This window comes from Cinclus cinclus, chromosome 7, assembly GCF_963662255.1.
Source record: "Cinclus cinclus chromosome 7, bCinCin1.1, whole genome shotgun sequence".
In the NCBI taxonomy this organism is placed as follows: Eukaryota; Metazoa; Chordata; class Aves; order Passeriformes; family Cinclidae; genus Cinclus; species Cinclus cinclus.
The window spans coordinates 16,133,998-16,157,764 of NC_085052.1; the positions used below are offsets into that span (position 1 = coordinate 16,133,998).

General features: G+C 36.1%; 1 protein-coding gene across 1 annotated transcript in view; it reads left to right on the forward strand.

Annotated features, from left to right (window-relative positions):
* Positions 1–23,767, forward strand: part of PLCE1 (phospholipase C epsilon 1) — a 111,564-nt gene that overhangs the window by 67,245 nt on the left and 20,552 nt on the right. Inside the window, exons 4-15 of the mRNA XM_062495990.1 lie at positions 6,875–7,020; positions 8,837–9,095; positions 9,777–9,985; positions 14,312–14,978; positions 15,464–15,646; positions 16,481–16,598; positions 16,975–17,134; positions 20,314–20,436; positions 20,521–20,657; positions 21,562–21,800; positions 22,810–22,871; positions 23,003–23,168. Coding sequence (XP_062351974.1) covers positions 6,875–7,020; positions 8,837–9,095; positions 9,777–9,985; positions 14,312–14,978; positions 15,464–15,646; positions 16,481–16,598; positions 16,975–17,134; positions 20,314–20,436; positions 20,521–20,657; positions 21,562–21,800; positions 22,810–22,871; positions 23,003–23,168 — 2,469 coding nt within the window. The remainder of the gene's footprint in view (positions 1–6,874; positions 7,021–8,836; positions 9,096–9,776; positions 9,986–14,311; positions 14,979–15,463; positions 15,647–16,480; positions 16,599–16,974; positions 17,135–20,313; positions 20,437–20,520; positions 20,658–21,561; positions 21,801–22,809; positions 22,872–23,002; positions 23,169–23,767) is intronic.

Consider the following 23,767-nt stretch of genomic DNA (forward strand, 5'->3'; position numbering starts at 1 on the left):
CTTTCCTGTTAGTAAATGTAATTAAAAGCTGATTCTGAATTAGTGGTTTGTGTGGGAGGATTAGAGTGAAATACAGTAACATCTACCTTTACAAAACTATTGGCTCTAAGTCTCTAAGACTGTGCACTTAATAGTAGTAGCATTTTATTTTTTTGCTCTGGTGGAGCTCTGACCATAAGAAGTTTAGTTTTCAAAGATGTAAAACTGTAGGAAGAAACTGTTGAGATTCTGCAGAGGTAGCAGAGCCCTGGCAGCTGGGAAGTTAGGAAAATGGTACCTAAGTGTGTTTTAGGACCCTAACTACCGTAACATACATTTTTCCATCTCTCCTTGTTGCCTACTGTACCTTTCTCTTCATTTAGTTCTTTTCTCTGATTCTTGTTTGACATGAGTTCACCCTGCTTCTTTACATGGAGTGACATGTGCTCCTTCCTCAGTGTCATATGCCATGGTCTTCCTGGGATTCTGTTTCTTTTTCTGTCTCTTTACCCCCCAGGCTCTTGCACCTTTATGACTGACTCCCAGCCAGTCTTCTGCCCGTCACCAGCAAAGCAACCACAGAGACACAAGCACAGTGTACATGTCGTAAACATTTATGTTATGTAAACACGTAAAATATTTTCAATAATTGCTTTATATAAACATTGAAAGAGTCTTCTGTAACTTCATCTTTCTGGCTTAAGCTTCAAGTAAAAGAAAACCAATAAAACCTTAAAAAAATTAAAACATTAATTTTCTATGCTGGGATATGTGTACAGAGCAGTTGTGAGTTCTTAGATTGAAAGTTGCACCAGATTAGAAGATCGTTCAGACAGCTGACTGAAGGTAGTCCCACTACTAGACTGAAAATGCAAAATAAGAAGTCAAATGCATAAGGTAATTTTTTTTTTTTTGAAAGATATGGCTGCCAAAAAATAAGCTAAAAAGGTAAAAAGTTTGAACGGTGTTAGTATGGCCCTGCTACTGGAGTGGGTTCATCACTCACTAAATCATTCTTAAAATCAGTAAAGTTAACTAAAATATGGTTCCTTAGGACACTTAGTGATGTTAGTTTTATTTTTAATGCTTAAATTTTGAAGATTTTTTCATTGTTCATTCAAAATACATATTTAAACCTCACTAGAAAAGAGAGACATATCATTTTACTGAAATAATGGAATGTAAATAAATATTGTACTCTGTCTCTTAGTTCAGCATTTTTTTGCAATGCCTAAATGGGTTTGCATAATGCTTTTAAAAAGATTGTGTTTGTACAAATATCAAACTCTTTCCAGTCCTTGTTTGGAATAGTGTTTAATCAGATTTAAAATGGTAAATGTTCCCTGTAAGGTTATATAATTTCACACAAGCATGTAAAGTAAACCATCTGTTCATAAGATATGCAATTTAAAATATTCAGATTTTAAAAATGCATCTGAAAATTATTTTGCATATTATACCAAGAGCCAAAAAATTTAATAATTAAACCTCAGTGAAACCCATGTAAAAGAATTCCAGTTCTGTTCTATACACAGAACAGTGTATAAATATATACACACAGATATTCATCAATTTGCACTGACAGGTTGGTGCAGTTAGCAGTGCAGAGGAACTCACTGCAGCCAGTTATTAGTGCTAATGCTGCGTACTGATAGTGTTTTTAAATTATTTTTTAAAAGAAGAAATTGGACTATTCTGATACACTAAGAATTCTGCTTTTAAACAAAACAATGTTTTTCCATCTTGCCATAATTACCATATGATATTTGATGAAGGTTATTTTTCATGTTCTTCAGCTATTACTCAAATTTCTTGATTTTTATCAAACAAAATTTTCTAAAACTAGAATGGCTTGGTTAAATGGTTTATAGATTACCATGCTTATCCTTTGGATACCTTAAAAATCGTCTTCTTGTTTTGTATGCAGAGACTTTTTATACACATACTTTATTTTGTCAGTATTAAAGTTTCTTGCTTTCCTGCTCCAGTGTAGGCAGTATTTAAATCAGTTACAATTTGTTATAGAAATATATCCATGGCTGATTTATGGTAGGATTTAAAGAAGGTATGTACTGTAATCTTACCTTGTGGTAAACCAGAAGATTTTCTTTTAGTTGCTAGCAGTAGTAATTGTTAAACTTCAGGCAGGCAGCTGTGTTTGGTAATTTCACCTCTGAAAGCTGCATCTCTCAAGTACTGTGAAGGTCCTAAAAATGAAATATAACTATAGAAGACATTATTTCTTTCATCTAGCATTGCCCACTGAAGTATGTAGCTTGGGAATTGCTGTAAAAGTTTTACAAACTGAAGCACTGGCAAAATGAGTGTAAAACACTACAGATGATAAAACACTGCACATTGCAAGTGGAAAGTAAAAATTATTTCCTCCCTCAATCGCACCACTTCATTTACATTCTCATAAAATATAAAAAATAAATTCCTATTTTAAAAAATCACATAATACATTCTCTAGGAGCTATATAAAGGATAGTGAATTTATATATATATATATATATATATATATGAATATATATTTGTGGAGATATATATATATATATATATATATATATATATGAATTAGTATAATATTGTGTATTAAAAGACTGGAATAAGAGAATAAATGAAGAAAATCCGTGGCAAATTTGGGGATACAGTTAATAATTCAATGTGCATTAAATGCTTTTGTGTACTACATGGAGCGAGGTTCCCATAGAGTGAATGATAAACAGTCCTGGAGGTTGCACTTGTACAGAGATTTAAGGTCATGTACCATAGCTTGAGGATCAAGTTCCATCAGGGGTGTCTCTTTCATGTCCTTCATGTTTTATTAGTAAAAGCAGCTGAGCCTCATTAATAAGCTATACCCTGCCCCTGAGAAACTGGGAGATTTTTGCCTGCATGTAGAATTGATTTGAAATCAGTGGTAGTTCAATAATTAGGTAATCAAAAACATAGGCTCATTTTGCCTAGTGACTGATACATATTTCCCATGTTTAAAAGTAAAAAACAAACAAAAACAAACAAAAACAACCAAAAAAACCAAAAACCCCCAAAACAAAACAAAACAAAAAACCTGAGTAAATGCCTTTCCTAAATGTATTAGCAGTAGGTAACCTGAATTTACTTTGATCAGAAGTAAATCTGAAGACCTGAAGTCTTTGATTAGAGTGCAATAAGCCAAAAAACTTCTAAAAAATTAGTTATTTAATAAAACCGATGTTGGTTAAGTTAAAATAATGGAGGTGATATAAAAAGATAATTTCCAAAAATCCTGAAACTGTACAGATCTTTTTGTACAAATTGTAGTACATATTGCTCAGTACATCTTGCATTGCTAAGTGGGTCCTGTGTGTGGGTCCTGTGTGCTGAGATTCAGATTTGAAGGAGACTCCTGTTATCTCTTAAACTTTGCAAATGAGGCTATTTTCTATATATCTGAACTTAATCTGGCTCAATGTTGTTAATACTTCTATTAGGGGACCAGAAAATATTTCAAACTTAAGCAAGCATCTGTTTGATTTTGCTTGTTTAGTACTTAATATTAGTAATCCTGAAAGACACTAATTTTTATCCATCTGAATGAAAATATTGATGTTATTATCAACTTGTTTAAGTGGATCATGTGTTAATTTATTACTTTTCTTGTGTCTTGCAATCACGTGGGTTATCGTAACGAAGCCAGGATCCATTTTCTCATGCTTTTCAGTCTCATCAGCATTACAGCGGAAATCTAATTATAGGTTTGCTGTGATGATTTCTGTTCTGAAGGGAGCTTAAAATGAGTTACATAAGCAGAACTATGTAGTCATGTGTGAAAAAAAAAAAGTAAACTAAGTAAATAATTACTGTGTTGATACGTAGATTGTGATCTGATGTTGAAGTGCTGTCCAACACAAAAGCTTAGTCCAAAAAGCTTTACTGCTCATTCTGACAAGTACTTGCAATGTGTTTTGATATCCTTGACAAGGCTACTCGTGTGCACGGTTTGGCTGGTATGAGCTGTGCGTGCTCAGGCGCTGCCTGAGTCGGGAAACTCTCATGCTGCTGTCGTGGCAGCTGATGGTGCTTCATCCTCAGGTCAGGTGTTCCTTGGCTGTGGTGCAGCTGGGGAGGTGGCTCTGCAAGCCAGCCAAGAGGGAAGTGCTGCAAGAGGAGGTGCTGTTCTGTATCCACTTGGCTGGGGTGTCCAGAAGTCACAGCTTGCCAGGGTGGAACTTCCCTTTGCTCTCTTCCCCCGCTAGAAAACCGCTGGGTTTAGTGGCAGAGAAATCATGCCACATCAAAATACCGTCTGTGCTAAAGTGGAAAAACAGTATTCTGAATTCAGCTTCCAGGTGAATTCCATAGCCACCAAGAAATAAGTACCTATAGAGTTCTTCTCTGCTTTTCTTTTGTGTGAGGTGCATCTAGCTCAGCTGTACACAGACAGCATGTGAGGAAACCCACTTCTGAACTTCCATTTCAAAGAAAATTTGATAAATTTGCTATTTCTTGAATACTATCTGTTCCTGATGTCCAGGAAAAATTAAAATACCAACATTTCTCAAGTAGGCATGTTCATTATTTCTCAGGAGTGGTTTGTATCCTTTATATGCTCACTTCTGTCCCCTGATTCTACCCAATCTGTTGCCTTTGCCTATTCTATTTCAAAATTAAAAGATATGGACACTACATTTTGCTTCTTGTTTAGTGAAAGATTTTTAAAATGTTTTCTACTCCACTGTTGTTGTCCTGCAAGAGGAGTGAGCATGAAATTAATGGTGCCTTTTGTACTCTTCTTTTGCTCTTACATGCTGTGGAGTATCTCAAGGCTGTAAAGGCTCACACACGCTGCCCTTTATAATTTTTTGTTTGTGTTTACAGATTGTGAAAGTTCATCATGCTGTTTATGCAGTCTTAAACTCTCTATTAAATATCATTTCAGCAAGTGGCTCCCCTAGTTTAAGGTTTCCTCTTAATGGAGAGTCTGAAGTCAATTGCCTTTTTAGACATTCTTTCTCAATTTTTATACTGTTTTCTCCTGATCATTAGATCATTGCTATCTTAGATTAAAACATAACTGTTTAAAATTATATGATTCTTTAAAATTTCTAAAACTATGTTAATCAAATCATTACCACATTTGGTATTTCATAGCAAACAAATACTAATTTTTTTATGAGATTGCATGTTTAGCAGTTGCATTACCTAACAGCCATTTCTGAAAAATGAGAATAATATCCAAAAATAATATGTCACTTTATTCCAGCATACAAAAACAAATCTGTTCCACAGATCTGACTGTTCTGTTTCACAATTTCTGATTTTTAATGGATTTATTTTATTACCTTTTATTCTGGTTTTGTCCTCATTTGACCCCCATGCCATGTAGTGCTATGGTGATTTGTATTTTCCATACCTTCATGCTCTTCAGGTATGGACTTCTTTGCTGATAGAGTTTTTATATTTTAGGATAACTAACTGAACACATCAAATAAAATTTTCGCTGAAGTCAGATTCACTTTCTGAGCTACTGCACTGGTTAGTGTGCTGACCCTGATGCTCACAACCTATTAGAGCATCCCCATAGTCATTATCTTCACTCCTGAGTATGTCCCCAGTAAATTAATTTCTTCAATAATTCAGTCCTAAAAGAGTATTTTGTTGTTCTTTTCTTTCTTTGTGTAGGGTGTATGACTATTCCTCTCATCTGGACACTTCTCATTTATTGTTTATTGGCCATCAGACAGGTTAAATAGTAACTTAGATTCTTCATAGTCTTTGATTGTCCTCCCTCAGGAACAGAACACTCAGAACACTGAGTCTGTACAGACTTGAATAAATAGAAGCCCTGTATATTTTCAGTGGGATTATTTTCCTGTTAGTATTAATGCATTTACATTTTAATTCTCATGCTTGGTTTTTAAAATAAAAGTCTATGGCCCCTGAGGGGTGAAATGGCATTTTCTAATTTTTATAAATCTCTCCTCACACTGGTATTATCTGTAAACACTTGAGTCCTTCAGGACCAAAGAATGGAACACAGTGTCAGTAAACAAATCACGTTTCTTGCCTCCTAAGTGTTTACACGATGACAAAAAACAAGCCTCCAGGGAGTCATATTGTAAAAAGAAACAGTTGGTTTAAATTAGGTTTCCATGTGAAATATAGCTACTTTTTATGGATGTTGTGGGAACATAAACTGGAAAGAAAATCTACACTGATAAAATGAAGGGTTGGTTTTTATTTGTTTAAATACAAAAAGAATCATGTACTAAGTTGATTTCTGATTCTGGTAATTAATTATCAAATAGAAGTTGGTGGTATGGGCACACTTTGGAAGATGGGATTTCTTTTTATTTACTTTGTTTGTGATCTTGCAAACAGGTAATACAAGTTATCTGAAATGTTCAGTGCATACAGGAATTAGCAGAATTGTGCATTAAATGCATCTAGTCTTATGAAATTAAATCCAAAACATTTCAGTATATCAACTTTCACTGTTCATATTGTTAACAAGGGTTTATTCACTGTGGGGCTGAGATCTATAAGCCATGATAATGAGAATTTATACTGCAGATCTCTCCAGCAGCTTTAGAAATCTGCTCTAGCTGGAGCTGTCCATTTTCATCTGTGGCATCAGTGCATATTCAGAATATCTCATATTAAGATGCAGTAGATTTTTATTTAATAATATTTTTTTTTCTAAACTAGTTAATTATTTAACTATTGTAATGTGAATATGTCACTGTGTTTGCAATGAATATGTGATTTGGCTATGAGCGTGTAAGTGGAATTTTGACTGTTACCCTCCTGATGGAAGAAACCAAACGAACCCACATTATCTGTTAACTATGCATGAATGTTCCAAGTGACATTGCTTTGGCTGACCATACTGTCTGTTTGGTTTTACAAGGTGAGCTCGTGGGTTACCTGGCTGATCCTGACTGCAGGTTCTATGGAGGAGAAAAGAGAAGTCTTCTCATACTTAGTTCATGTGGCAAAATGCTGCTGGAATATGGGCAACTACAATGCTGTAATGGAATTCCTGGCAGGGCTAAGGTACTGGCAACTCTTTATTTTTAAATGGCTTTTCAGTGATAGATTACATTGCAGCTTCTGTTAAGCAGATGTCTCTGGAGAATAATGAAACTATACAAAAATCCATGGCTGAGCCACATCATCTCATGCTGTGACTTTCTAGTAATCCCTTTTGAAAAAATGAAGCATGCTAAACCCTTTCTTTTGTTCTCAAAATGCTCTGAAGACTCCATCAGTTTTCATGGTGCATGCTAAATGTGTTGCATTAGAAAACTTTTTTCTTTTCTTTTTTTTTTTTCTTTCTTTCCTTTTTTTTTTTTTTTACTGAAATTTTTAAAAATGTAGAAGAAAGGTGGGAAAACAATTGTGGTTTATCTAATGAGTTATGACTAATGTAACTTGGGATTGGAGTCTCCAGAACATAAGTGAAACATAATCATGGTGATGCTCTAAAAGGATCGTATTAACTGTAAAAAAGAAACTACCCCAAAATGACAAAAATAACCCAGCAAGACCAAGCAGCCAAGTCTGGTTTTTAACCCCACTGATTTACTTATACAGACTGATGTTGGGATTTCATGCTGTCATGGTCTTATGCAGAAAGACCTGCATTATATCCAGGAGAAGAGAGTAGGGGCTCAAAGACAGCTCATTGTGTGCTTTCCTCTGGAATGACAGGTTCCTGTAGGGCCAGGGGAGGACAAAGCAGTGCCTTAGCACTGGCACTCCAGAGAGCCTCAAAGGGGACTGAACGGGGAAGAGTTTAGATCAAATTTCCCTTCTCTTGGCTTTGACCCTTGTTGTATAACATTTGTGTTACAGAGCTCTAAAGTGTTTACATTGCTGTTCTTTGTGGTTTAGTAAGGATCTCATGGAGCTATTTGTTTATGGTTTTGGTATATAAAGCTCATTTGGAACACTCACAGGCATGGGGAGTATATTTCAGCAGAATACTTCCACAATCTCTAAGCCACGTAAGTTATGAGAGGAAACGCAAAGCCAGTTAAGGGTTTAATTTTGTGTCTAATGCATCTGCACAGCACAAGAGATGGAGGAGAGGAAGACTAGGGCTGATGGGTGTTTCCAGGACAGGGATGGAAAGTGGGGTTAAGGGCAGTCTACTGTGAGTGTGTCTTTGCATCTTTTGGTATGTCTGAGGCCAGTGGTGGGAAGAAAGGCCATATGTTTACATAAATCAGCTCAGAAGGTAAGACAACTCCCAGAGGTACTCAGTCCTTGGAGCTATTTCTGTTGGAAATAAGAATTTCATATCAGCTACAGTTCTGCACTGGTGCCTGAGAGCTTGAAAATGGTCCTGACTTCCTTATTTCTATGAAAATAAACAATATATTTTATGAGCAAATTGGGGGTGAAATCAGTGTAAATTTTTTAAAATAAATTTAATTAAAATCCCTCAACTTTTGCTAGCTTTATGGATTGTTCATAATACAGATGTAGGAATTTGTAAGAAGCACTCTGGTTTATGTTTATATTATTTCCTTAATCTTTTCTAATTTAATTATGGGCCCTTAGAAATTTGAGGCAATGACACAATAAAAATGTTAGAAAGCCTGCTGATACATTTTGTACAGCTGGGTTTTTATTAAAATGTTAGAAACTGCTTCAGTAGATCAGACTGCTAGTTTCTGATTTTAATTTTTTTTTTTAATTAATTCAAAGGGGGGAATTTTCATAAAAATAATGGCCTTGATTTCATTAAGTAATTAATTTATGAGCAATTATAATTTCCTCTATTACATACATGCTGCAGGTGTTGAACTTGAAGGTAAATTGTTTAAAATTTTTAAATAAATGCTGTAATCTCTTCTTGCAACAGGTCAAGAAAAGTTTTAAAAATGTGGCAATTTATGGACCAGTCTGATATTGAAACCATGCGAAGTCTGAAGGATGCTATGGCACAACATGAGTCGTCATCTGAATACAGGAAAGTGGTCAACCGGGCACTCAATATTCCAGGCTGTAAAGTTGTTCCTTTCTGTGGTGTATTTTTAAAAGAGCTCTGTGAAGTTTTGGATGGAGCATCAAGCCTCATCAAACTCTGTCCACGATATAACTCTCAGGATGAAACACTAGAGGTAAATGAGACGAATATTCTCAAATGTTATGTTATTAGCCAATGCTTTGTTTTATATAATCTTACACAAAGGCATCATCTAATTAAAGTTTTCTAAACCAGACTGTTACTAGACTAGTCAGTTACATGGACCTCAATTTAATTCCCATAGTTCCTTAGCGATTTAGATTTGGTTGTTTCTACCTAGTTCAATATCAGTGTACTGAGAAATCAGCATCTGTAATACAGGATCTTGTTTATGCTTTAGATTAAGTATGTAAAGCCCGATATGTGTAATTATTTTCTGCTAAATACTCTGACTTTTCACTTAACACGTTTGGAATTGGAAGTTTTCCGTTCCTTAAAAACAGAATTTAGAAGCTCAGCAGATCAAGCCTTTCGTCTATGAGAAGAAACAATTCTTTTGAGTTTTATTATTGTAGTTTTAAAAGAAAAATACCCCTGTTAGATGAAAAGTTAAAGACTGATGCTTTTGTAAAATTTTCAAGAGTTACTTTAACTTGTGTTACTTGATTTATTAAATGATTTGGTCTGTTTTGGGTTGCAAGTAGGCACAAAATCCCATGGGAAGCAAGTAGGAAATATGCACTAAATATTCTTAATAGTAAGAATTTCTACAGTGAGAAGTAGATGACACAATGTTCTAATTGTAACTGTGCTAATCTTTTTGATATATCTGTAGTTTGTTTCAGATTACAGTGGACAAGATAATTTCTTACAACGAGTAGGTCAAGATGGTTTAAATAATCCAGAAAAAGAATCAACAACAAACAATATCTTTCAAACTATTCGGAGCTGCAATCGCAGTTTGGAGTCTGAAGAGGGAGAAGATAATGTCAGTGAAGGGAGCGGTTCAAGGAAAAACTCTTTGAAGGACAAAAACCGGTACCAGTAGGTCTTATTTTATTTACTATCATTGCATGTAAATGTCATGGTTTTAGTCTTTGATTTTCTTTTACTAAGGCTTGCTTTTAGAAATAAGAGCAACTTTAACATCTTCCCTTGTATTTATGCGTTTCGAATTCAGAACTTTTCTCTTCTGATACTCAACTGCTTGGAAACTCTCTTCATGGCTGTATTTTCCCTCATGCTGTAATTACTTCCTCTCATGATAAGGGTAAATCCTTTTTGTATTACACAGAGAGCTTTAAAAATCCACAGTTACAATTACAATTTTGATCTCTAGTGACAGGAATAGCACCAGGACATATTTGTTATCAGAGCTCAGAACATTATATTCTGCATGCTCAGGCAGTGTTCTGGCCCCTTCATAAAAAGGTTATTTATTATCCTTCAGAAGACTTCTTCTTTTAAGGACATGTTAATTTGAGGGTTTCAGTTTTGTCCAGAAAACATTCATATGTGAGTGCACGTTTTGAGTTTTCAGGTTGCTGTAGTCCTGCTGTTTTGCACAGAAGTTTACTTCATTGTCTAAAAAAAGTGTTCAGTAATCTGATTTCACTTTGAGGACCACTCTTGAAGACTGTACCAGTCACCAGCAAGAAATACAGCAAATGCAAAGTTTAGGACAGCACCTCATCTTCTAGAATGTTGCTTTGCAGAGAAGTTTCATTGCAAAGCTCATGTAGACATAGGTGTCAGGTCAGCTTTCAATTAGGTAACTGTGTTAGACTAACTTCAAATTAAGTAACAGAACTGTACTGCTCTGAGGTGAAGCACTGTAAAATTATGTGGCAACTTGCATAAAAATCCATACTTAAATCACTGCTTGAGTTGTTTTACTGATAAGGTGTGTCAGAAATATCAATATGTTCAGAACTATCCAACTTATTTCAGCTATTAAACATTAAATCTAATAAGTGACTGTCTGAGAGGCAGCTACTATCTTCCTGTTTAAAATGCATTTATTTCATTAACATGTAATTCTAAATTTCATTTCAAATAAATAGCCATTATTTCCTGAAAGAATGGTTTCTAATAGAATTATTCACATCTGGCTTTAGTTGCTTCTGGGAAGTGGTGCACTAGCTTAAGCCAAGAAAGACAGACCCACTTCTCTGTCCACATATGTTATCTCTTGACTTACTTCATTCCTAATACTATCTTCCAGGAATTATTTTTTGTTAATTAATATGCTTTAAAATCAACTTGCAAATCACAGTTCAAATTGAGAATAAGCTGGACATCTAAACATTTCACTTGGATGAACAAAATAGAAATTAAATAGAGTTCCTTTTTTTATGTGTTTATGAAATAGTTTCTTGGTAAATTACTTATACTTTATTCATAAGTAATAAGCTGGACATCTAAACATTTCACTTGGATGAACAAAATAGAAATTAAATAGAGTTCCTTTTTTTATGTGTTTATGAAATAGTTTCTTGGTAAATTACTTATACTTTATTCATAAGTAAAATCTACTAAGCTGCATTCTAACCTAAAGTAGGAATTCCATTTAAAAAAAACCCCAGTGTGAATCTTAAATTAAAATTTAAAATTTAAGTGGACAAAACTGTGGATAGGTAATTAAACTTATGTTTCCTTGTTCAGGCTACTAACTGCTCAGTTATGAGTATCTGTACTTCTGATGCAGTAAATACTGATTTTATCAGTAAAATACTTGCATGAAAATATTTCTGAAAGTAGGGATTTAACTCCGGTGTCTCACAGGCTTTGGAAATTTCTTATTCACTTGCCATGTCTTTCCTGGGCATGCAGAGAGCTGGGTGAGGCACAGGAGCAAATTGCTGGAGGCCAAAGGGCCATGTTCTGTTGTACTTGTATGGACGCTGTGTTTGGTTTATTTTTATAGCTATGAACAGCTAAAGGGTTCTAAGGAAGAAATCTAGTTCTCTTTCTTGTGAGACCTGTCATATTTGCATATAGTATTATAAAATCCAAATTATATCATAATTATGTGTTATCTGATAATTACAGTATTGTGGTCATAAAGGCAGAAAAATGCACTGCATAACATGCTTCTCATTACTTTATAATTGTAAGAAAGATTTTCAATTAGTTTTTCTTTTGATGATTTGGATTAGTATTGTGGAACATGAATGCACCAAAGCTGGTAGGTTAATTTGATTTGAAGTAAATGAAAGGCATCTAATAGAATCAGTGGGCAGTGGGTATAATTACTTTCCTAGTTGCGTTAGCAAATAAGCTCTATCACTCTGTAGTCAGTGACCCATCTAATTGCCCTGGATTTCTGTACATGTTAGATAAATATCAAACATTAATCTATCTTAGAACTCTATTCTGATAATTAATTTTTTTATATATATAAAGGCAGGCAGGAAAATGAAAAAGAAAATGAAGTAGAGTTTTCATGGAGTTTTTAATTATTGAGTGACTTATGAAAATACTCCTAACTTTGAATCATTGCTTCATTAGCCTGATCTTATCTTCACATTTAAGCTTTTCCAATTACAGTAAATAACATATAAAATAATAGGGGTAAACCTGCATTTTTTTTCTTTTTGTATGCCTTGCAATTTTTCTCTCTGAACTGCAGTCTGTGTCACTGTTTCCTTTACCTTTTCATTTCCTTGCCTCTCAGAGCAGGACGTGTAAAGAAAGCCCCTGGTCCAGCCCGGGCTCTGTAAGTGCTCTCAGCAATTGGCAGTGGTGTCACTTTTGGCAGCTCGTGTCAGAGGCTTCATTTCTGTGTGTAGTTATGTGTGTGTGCTTGGCTTACCTGCTTCTTGTATATTTTAATCTGCAGCATGCAACATGGGAAACAAGGCATAAACCAAGCTCTGCCATTTCTGTCTCTGCTATGAGACTCCTCCAGCCATGCACAGCTACTCTCCAAAAGATTTTACAGCATTTTTACAGAGACTTGTTTTGAGGGCATAAGGGAGAAAGAGCTGCTTTGGTTGTTCGCTTTATCTTAAAATGTTAGTTTTATATAATACAGGTAAAATATTTCAATTAGCATGTCTGGTGAGACTCTAGTAAGACAATTTATTTCAGCTCAGTTAAAATGCATGACCTTTATTTGTAGGAGCATTTCTTAAAGAAACAAAGCTACACTTAAGACTGATGCAGTTATTTTGTCAGTCTCTTCACCACAAGCAGTAAAATCTCAACCTACTTGCCACTTTTTTATAAATTTGGTGAAGAGACAGAAATCTCACCAATTAATAAATTTGTAGATGAATCACTGCTGTATGGAATAAGGGACAAATTCAGATTAATTTGTCATCCAGGTAGAGGAGAGTTTGAGGCAAAGCTGATGGTCATCTGTGCTGTTTGGCACTGTTGTGACTTGGAAACACGACATGAGTCATCTTTGGCTTAGTTGGTAGGTAAGGAGCAGGAACTGGGAGTTACTGTCATTAAAGGAAGGGGAAGCAAAGAGGGTATTAGGTATTATGATATCTTGAAGGATATGTAGAGGAAGATGGTTTGGATTTTATTGCCTGGATATCCTTAGGAAAATGTGCTTCATTGGTTCTGTTATATGCAGAACAGTTTGTACTTTTTTATGTTCAGTGAAGTACCCAAATATTGAACATTTGTGCATTCATACATGTTAGAAGCTTCTGCAGGGAAGACATTTCATTTAAACTACCTCTTCTATTTGCTCAGTATTGTTGCTCTGTATCTACTGTTTCCAATTTTGGCAAAATATTTCAGAAATTTTAGTTGCTGCATACAAGTTTTATGTTAATATTTTCCTCAAGTAAAATAAAATTTCATATGGAAAGTATCTGATAAAATTCTTTGTGCATTCTTATAAGGAAGGTACGTATTTTAACCAGCATTTTACTAGTGTTAATCGGAATATTGTATTATGTGAAAGGTCTGCACACTGAATCAGTAATGGAACAGAGATTAAAAGTGCTGTCTGAAATGCATTAAATCCTGCTAACAGTTTCCACATACTGCACTTAATATTTCAGCTGAAGCAATCTTACACAGTGGATTTAGAAATTGGAATCTCTTGGCTTTAAGAACCAATCAGACACTTTTTATTATGAATGCATAGTTTGGAAAGTTCTAGGAAAATATAATCATACTGTTTCAGGAGTTACAAGTAATTGTAGCAACATCTCTTAATTGATACAAAATTACAGTAACAGAAATTGCAATACTTCAAAAACTACGCAAGTTCCTGTAAGTCCCAATTATATAGTGATGATAGTATTCCATTTATTTAAACAACAGCAGAAAAAATATTCATCAAGCATAGCATAAATCAGCACATGTATCACTAAATACAAATCTCTCATCTTTGCTCACATGCAGATTTCTCATCGGAGATCTTTCAGATTCTGAAAGTGACATATTTGAGCAGTTGAAAGAGTGGGACACAAGTTCAACGGAAGAGCAACAAAAGGCTTTCTGCCATGGGATAGAACTCATTCCCTGGTACGTGTTGTCCATCAGGGCTGACGTCCATCAGTTCATGCAACAAGGGGCGACCGTCATTCATTATGACCAGGAGACACATCTCTCAGCTCGTTGCTTTCTTCAGCTCCAGCCTGACAACAGCACTTTGACTTGGACAAAACCCACAACAGTTTGCCCTGGAAATGCTAGGGCAAAACTGAGTGTGCTGGGCAATACTGCTGAGCTTGGTAAATACCAGTTTCTTGGTAATACTGGGCTGGTGGAAGGCTTTTTGGACTTGTTTTCGGCCAAGGCTGTATATATGGGACACTCGGGCATTGATATGCACACTGTGTGTGTTCAGAATAAACTCTGCAATATGTCCCTTGAAGAAAATGGTATAACACTACTTTATGGACTTCAGACTACTGATAATAAGTTGCTGCACTTTGTTGCTCCAAAATACACTGCCAGAATGCTGTATGATGGATTGCTGGAATTGACTAAAGCTGTAAGAAAAATGAGGAGATTCCCTGATCAAAGACTACAGTGGCTACGGAAACAGTATGTCAGCCTTTACCAGGTAAAAGGTGCTGTAATTCTCTATAAAATAGTTCAAAGATATCAACAGCTTATTGTAGTGCAATTAGTTTCTATCATAAGTAAGGTTAGATTAAAGATTAACACTAAATCTCCAATGTTTTAACATGGCTTAAGCAGCAAGATCTCCACACAAGGTTATTTCAAACCTCGCAAGTTTTAAATATGCTGAGGTTATTCTTTTTTTTTACAAAGCTCTTCCTATGTTTGGAGTTTTGGAGTAAGTGTTTTATTAAGGAAAAAAAGCAATGACTGTACTTTAAAAGGGCACCAAAATAATGAGCGATAATAGTTAGGGCCAAAAGCATCCCCAAAGCACCCCCAAAATAGCCCTGGGGAATTCATTAAGTAATCGAAAACTGCCTCCTCTTGATGTTTCTTTCATTGGTTCCTCAGAGATGTCTATATTATTGCTTTAGAAATGTGGCCTTATTCTCCTTGTTTTGTTAACACTGAGAATCTTTGTAGGAGGATGGAAGGTTTGAAGGCCCAACCTTGGCTCAGGCTGTTGAGCTGTTCGGAGGCAGACGATGGAGTGCAAGAAGCACAGGCACGGGATCTCTCACCAAAAGCACTGAGAAGCCCAATGTGCAGAGAAACAATACCCTGGGAATCAGCACAGCTAAGAAAAAGAAGAAAGTACTCATCAGGGTAGAATGTTTTGTTATTAGTGTGTTTTATTTCCTTCTTGAAGTCACTGCGTAGCTGTGTTCTGAACCAGAGAAAAGAAGTTAGATAATGATTTTAAAACTTTATTGTAGTTTCAGGTTTGAGGTTTATTGCTTTCCAATAGTTTGTTCTTTTCTCATGCTTGCAGCATTGTTAGGACATGTAAATGCCAGGGCTTGCAGAATGGGACAGAATCTTCTTGCAACCTTTAGGTGCTACCTCAGTATAAAGATAAAATACTGGTGCTGATAGAAATCTTAACATGCAAAGTGGTGTCTGGAGGTTGGTGTAATTTTTTGTAATCCTTTTTGTTTTCATGTTTTGAAAAACACTACTGTAGTTATTCCACAAAACATAGGCACCCATTTTACCTTGTGTGGGTGACGGAAACATGACCTCGTCTGGCAGTCTCCTCTCTTTTTCCTGAACAAAACTGCTTTCAATAGTAGGCAGGAGGGAGGAAAAGGCAGGATTAGCACCTCTATGCTACATTTTTTAGTGGGCAGGTAGAAAGATTCTCAACTGTCAAGAACCATCCTCTTTAGGGCTCCAGTGCACCAGTGAAGTAGTGTAAAACCAGCTGCAACATTCTAGGGAGGCACAATCGTCATCTTCTGTGTGATGTCAAACTGAGGTAACACCTAATGGTCCCATGTATCTGTTTAAGTTGTGTCTTTTGTACTGGAATTGGCCTCACAGGAGTCTGTTTCATAAGGAGCAGTTCATACATCTCATGGTTTTGTTGCAGATTGCACTGAAATGAAATGGAAAGAAGAGTGGGTTTGGGATGTTTATTATGGTGCTCATTATTTCTAGGGTGAAAGTGGAGAGGCCACTGATGATGAAATGGCAACTCGGAAGGCAAAGAGCTGTAAGGAATATCGCAATAGAAGCGGTTCAGATCCTCAAGATATTGATGAGCAAGAAGAACCAGGTAAATATATTGTTTCAGTGCTTAAAAGTCTATCAGGCTCAAAGCCTTTTTTTACACACATTTTTTGTAGTGTTAAAAATAAACTTATAAAGCTAATTTTGCAGTTGAAATTCCAAATCTGTGAACTCTGAAATTAATTTCTTTAGTGGCTCATGATTGTTCTTTCATTTAGTTTTCAGCATTCCCTTTCTATTCAGATAAAATAAATTTGGAAGTGTTCAATATGTACTTTTTTGACTGTTTTGGGACAAAGCTAGAATCCTGCTAGTATCTTACTATACTTACTTACCTATCTTTTCATATAGGTCTCCTGGACAAAAGCATATTTTTGGGCCAGGTGTTGTAATTGTGATGAAAACTTTCGTTTTCTCCTTAGATCAAAATATTATTATTAATGCTTCTCCATCTAACAACCTGCTGTCGAGAAGAGCTCACTCTCTGACAGCATCTGGATCTCCCAGCTTAGGAGCTACATCATCTTCACCAGCAAGACCAGTCTCCTCTCCTGTAATATCATCGAGCAAAAGTCAGTCTAGGTAAGGGCAAAATCCATGCTTTGATTTAAAAAGAAAAGAAGCTGGTTTTACTTATTTATTATCAAATGTGGGGTTTGTGCCAAACTGGCAGAATCTGACAGAAACAGCGCCAGAAATGTCATTGGCCTTTTTGCAGACATCTAAAGCACATTGTAGAACAACACAAGACATTTAAGCTGAAATGCCATGAATCTGAGGATGGCTTTGTAGCAAGTCCCTGAGCAGCATGTTTCAGTTTATGTCTGTTACAGAAGCAGATTGGAATGCTGTTCCAAAACTACACAAATAAAAAGTTTAACTCTTTCTCCAGATCTTCTCCAAAACATAGTTATAGGCATTTTCTGTATAGTGAAAATTCCCATAAATGTTATAGATGTGTGAAATGAAGTTCTGAGGTTTCTCAGTGCAAATAATTTCTACCTGGCGGAGTAGTAACTTTTGCTGACATTCCTGGTGATGACTGCAGTACTGTCTTGGGAACTGGGGGAACCAGTTTGAAATCTTTCTCTTACAGGCCTCTTTTTATTGAACATTCATCCTTTTTGTGCCACTTAGGCAGTGTATGTTATATATTGCTGTTGTAATATGGGCAGTAACATAGTGCATTACTATGTTAATTCTATAAATACTAATGGTGATGTAGTAGTAATTACAGTAGTAACAAATATATCAGGGATGTGGACAGTACCTTATGACATACAAGAAGACAGTCTCAAGAGAGGCTTTCCAGTGCCTTTTTGGAGAAAGAATGCTGAAATATTGTTATGAATATGAATCTTGGAGTTTCCAGGAGAGAAACAGTAAACAATGGAAGAGATTACTGGTGCTGATAGAACATTATATTTGAAGAGATGTGTCTTGTGCAATGGTTCCTCTTGTGTATTTCTTGGGGATTGTATTTATACTTAAAATAGTTGGATTTGGCAACAGGTGTGAGTAGTAGAGCCACTTGTGAACATGTGGTTGGGTTTGTGCTCCACAAGCTCACTGCTTTGTGAGCCTCTGTGTTCTTTTTGTTTTTCACTGTCATTCACAAACTTGCATTTGTCTTGATATGCAGGGGTTTTTTTGTAAGGGTGAGAACAACTTTATTTTACATTGAACTGAAGAAATACTGCTTTACTATCTCTGGAAAATTATTCACTGTTTTGCAAATCTGTTTTTTGCTTTTATGCCAAAATAGTTGTTGTCTCTAAATGAGATTAAAAGCCATCAATGAAAAACTCGCATTCCCTGAGAAAGGGCAGCTAATACTCCTTTAAGTCCTCTTAGGACTGGGTTTCTGCATGGTTCTGTGTGTAGCTAAGCACTGTGGACCTCCCCCAGTTATCACAGGTTTTCCCTGGCAAAGTTGTCTGGCACCTCCATAGCATCGCTTTGCAGAGCAGTCCCAAATTTGCTAGGACCCTTCTTGCTGGAACTTGCTCAGGATGTAGCTTATGGCTGTTTCATCTGTCCTGAAGAAGTCTTCCTCAGAACAGATTTACATTTTTTACCCATTATCTTGACCCAGTTTTCATGCGCCACTAAGAAATTTGGAGCACTGGAGAGAATGCTGAGGTATTTTATTCTGAACACAGGTAGCTTGCAGCTGCTTTTGTCATTCCTTCAAAGCAGATGGGCATCTGAAGAATTTCCAAATTCTTTGGAAATCTAGTGCCACTTGTGAGGTGGAGGAAGCAGGAGAGTGCTTGATAAGGCCACTTGGACACCGAGCACAGGAGATGGAAAACTAGAGATGGGGGCTTTTTGGGAAGGGAGAGTAAACCTCCTCTCTCCTTAACTGTCTACAGGTGTAATGCAGACTGCTACTAATTACAATTTTTGTTACTGGTGATGGTGGGGTTTTCTTGGGGGTTTTGGGTTTTTTTTCTTGAATACCTTTTGTTTGTATTTATTTACCATTGCTTTGGAAGATAATCTTTAGTGATCAGATCAGGTGAAATGCTGAGCATTTTCTTCTGCTCTTGGTCTCATTTGGTACTCTGCAGTTCCAATCTGTTTTCTGAAATCTAGAGACTTTCCTCATCATGGTTTATTTTTCCTGTCTGATAAAAATGCTAGGAATTATTTTAGCTAAAAAAAGTTATATGCAGTATGTCAGTACTTGCCATAGTGATGTCAAACAAATTGAACATTATCAACTAGAGTAGATGATATTTTTGAATACTTTTAAATCACATTTGTTTTCAATTGCATGCATCCATCCCATGCCAGGCGTAAAATCAGGAATCTGGTCCAGCGTGTTTGTGTAGAAAGTCACCTGCTTGCATTCCTGTCTTTAGGAATGCTGGACAACAAGCTGGTCCTGTTTTTCCATCACAGCTGTCGGAACTATTTGTACTGAACCTGATGGCAAAATTCATAGAAGAATGGATGGGTGTTGAACATTACAGAGCAATAAAATCTGACATGTGGTCTGATACTGTGAAGGAAATACTTGTCCAGTTAATTATGATTTAAACTAGATAGTTCTTCATATTTGTGTTGTTGCTTAGATCCTACCCTTTTCAGGCTGCTGTTACTGGCAGATCTCATTCCTGTAATGTGTATTCATTGGTGTCTAGGCCCAGGAGGGGACTCGAGCTCAGCCCCCCACTGCAAGTTACTCCATGTAGTTCACTAAGGACTTGTTAATACTGCTCAAGTCAGGGCCTAACTGTACTTACTAGTGTAAATCCTCTAGAAGCCTAAAGATTTTGGGATGTGACTTTGGGAAATGTGCTGGTTCTATTTCAAAAACTTTGTTCCGCTGTACAACTTAGATTAATGATTACAGTTACAGAACAATCTGTTTTATTATTTCATCTTCAATGAACCTTATACACACCCTGCATTACAAGAATACTGGCATTGTTTTCTTTAAAGGGGAAATAAGTGTTTTCGTTTGTACCATATGCATCAGGCCTTTTTCCATGTGAGAAACTTAAATTGCATAATATACATTATTCATTCTGATAAAGTTTGCAGTTGTCTTGCAGGAAAAAAAATAGCTGCTATAAAGCAAGAAGGCAAAAAACATCATTTTGCATCTTATAAGATGGTGTTTTATTTGCTTCTTCCAGATATTGGTAATAAATACATTAAGGAGACCAAAAATAAACTGTTAATACACATAAAATTTCAGTTAAGTAGAAGTTTAGTGTAACCAAACTACAGCAGTCTTTTTTTTGGTTTAGCACATGGAGCAGCAGTAGCTGGCATGGTCGTGTCAAAGGAGGAATGAAGGGATTTCAGAACTTCATGGTGTCTGATAGTAACATGACTTTTGTGGAATTTGTAGAGCTCTTCAAATCTTTCAGGTAAAAGATATTTTTTTCTGTACTAATTTCATTCATTCAAGTTTATAGAAGAGCAAAAATTGAACTTTTCTGCTCTTTTTGCAGTGTCCGTAGCCGCAAGGATCTGAAAGACCTTTTTGATGTTTATGCTGTGCCTTGCAATCGATCTGGCTTAGAGCCTGCTCCACTTTATACTAATTTGAAGATTGATGAAAATAGCAGTGGATTCCAGCCTGATTTAGGTTTGTTAAACAGAAAAATGCAGCTGTTAGACTGCTGAGCAACTTCAGTTATTTGCCTTACTAAAATGTGTCTCAGTCAGTCCCATTATCAGTTACAAGTTTCAGTAAAGGACTGCTGCCATGCCTCCTCTAATACGTAGCTAGCAGAATGTAAGACAAAGATGAAGGGAAGGAAAAGTATTCCAGCTTTCCATTTGCCAGATATATTTGTAACTGATAATAGAAGAGGAATTAAACTTGTCACTGAATGGCTGAGCCCAGGGATCTGTACAGGTTGCAGGAGCCCTGGAAGGACTAAAACACTGAGCAAATATAGGGAGGAGAAATGAGGAGGTTGTGCCCTGTGTCCCATTTTGCTGGTTTTTTCTTATCTAGTTTCCTAGTGGTTCTGCTTTATGTGGGATAAAGGAGAAGGAAGCCTCTGTCCCCTCTACATTCCTCAGTTACCATAATCTAAGTCTGGGACTTTGACTACGTGTAATGAAAACAGTCTTTGTGCCAAGCAGCTTATGGGGAGGGTGCAGAACAATTGGCATATGAAACTGGAAGATAAAGGGTGATTGAACAGGAAGGGTGTGGGGTTGCACACAGTGAAGGAAAGGCTTTAAGGCTGTTTGTGGTGATGAGAGGGAGCAGGAGAGTCCTGGGTGTATAGTAGGCTGTGGATCCATGTTGAAGGTTCCAGGATTTTGTTCAGAGTAATTGGACACCTGTAGTCCTCTCGCATGCATGCTTAATGCTCTCTCTTTTATTAGTGGATGGTTTTGTTCTAATTTACTGTGTCAGTGCTGAATCACCCAGTGAGATACTTGTGTGTTTTGTATACTACATTATATTCTCTACAGGATATGTAATACACATAATTGTTGAGCTTATATTTTCATTTCCTCATTTTTCTTTTAAGATTTGTTGACTAGAAATGTTTCAGACCTTGGCTTATTCATTAAGAGCAGGCAGCAGCTATCAGACAACCAGAGGCAAATATCTGATGCTATTGCTGCTGCCAGCATCGTAACCAATGGTACTGGAGTTGAAAGCACATCACTGGGAGTATTTGGAGTAGGAATCCAGCAGCTGAATGACTTCCTAGTGAATTGCCAAGGAGAACACTGCACCTATGATGAAATCCTCAGTATTATCCAGGTCTGTAATACAAATACCTTGCATTTCCTTTATACTAGAACTCCTGTTACTTCCAGTTTCCCCATTAACCTTGTATACTGTTCAGAATAGCATCTGTGTGGGTATCTCCTTCCACGCTGATATTGTCTTTACAGTTTACTTGAATTTAAAATTTAATACTATCTTTATTTTGGGCTAGAAAATTATATGGTTGTCCATAAATATATCAATTTTAAGAATGCAGATGAATCGTTTTATTAGCTTTGTGTGCTTTAGTAGGGAAGGGATGTCACCACCTAGGAAAAGTGTTTGTGACAATTCTTTTATTTCTCTTTGTCTGGGACCACGTTTGATTGAGCATAATCTTACTTTGGAACTTTAAAAAGCACCATTTCCACATATTTTTGTTTTATTGTAAAAAAAAAGATTTCAGAGCAAACATGGACACTTTATTCCCTTACATATCATAGGTGAAGATTTTAGAAAATGTAGAAAACTTTTTATTCCTCCAAACATCCCTAATTGATATACTCCAAAATGAAGCCCCTCTTTAGCAATTAACAAAGGCTAAACTATCAACAAAGGCTATAACTATCAACATTTAAGATAGAATTGCAGAATTTATAAGACAGAAATTCTAAAGAAACTTCAAGTTGGAATACCACCACTCTTGTTGTGTTGGTGGTATGTTGTATTGAAGCATACTAGATAGGAGCAGGACACCTGATCATAAATCTTTCTAAATTTCAATTTAATTGCCATCTCAGCTTTGAACACCAGGTTGGATTAGGCAATCTCCCAACATCCCTTTCAACCTGAGTGGTTCTTTGATTTATGATTATGATTTTAGTATGCTTGTGTTGTGATTTGTAAGACACAGTTTGCAGGCACCTGATTACTTTATACACAAAAAGACTGCTTACATACTGTTTAATGCTATAAGCAGATGACATATAAAAACATAACAAAGACATATGTCTAAGAATTGTTATTATATATATATGTATATCTCATTTCTTCCTCCTTATAGAAATTTGAACCTAGTGTGAACATGTGCCAGCAGGGGCTGCTATCTTTTGAAGGATTTGCAAGGTAATTACTTATGTGCTTTTACATATATATATATATGTAAAAATATGATACTACCAGTGTACTGATGTTTCTTGGAGAGTCACAAAATGCTCAGCACAGCATAAAATTTCCTCACATCTTCTCACTTCTAGATTTTTGATGGATAAAGACAACTTTGCCTCCAAAAATGATGAATCACAGGAGAATGCTGAGGACTTGCACTTTCCTCTCTCATATTACTACATAGAATCCTCTCACAATACTTACCTTACTGGCCATCAGCTTAAAGGGGAGTCCTCAGTGGAGCTCTACAGCCAGGTATGCAGGATTGGATTGTTGTGTAGCTTTCAACATGAACTTGTTTGTTTTACTGGCAAGTTTCAGGAACATGACCTTTTTGCTTTGAAAATCTAAATGTCCTAAACCCCTGCTTGCAAAACGTTGGAAAACATTATGTGTGGGAAAGCTGCCTGTAAGCACAGTTGTGCTCAAATGCCTTTTCTAAGGCAAAAAAATGGGTTTAGTTTGAGATTCATAGCATTTAGACACCAGTCGGTCTGACCCAACCTACTAAAATTAGACTTTCCCACAGGAAAGACTGATCTAATATTTTAGTTCATTCAGATGTCAGAAACACTACTGAAATACTGTACATTGCACTGCAAAGACAAATTTCAAACAGAACCATTACTTCTAGGAATATTCTACAGTTTTTAGACTTTATGCCTGATTGGTGGTGATGGGGAAGGAACAATTTCTCCCTTGGGCTTTCGGTTCTGTGTTTGTTTGTATATATATATATATATGTATACATATACATACTTGTATGTCTGTGTGTTTACAAAATGCTGGAGAAAGCATCAAACTTCCTGTCAGTAGTGTTTTCCTCATGCTGAGAGTTAATGACTCACCACTGA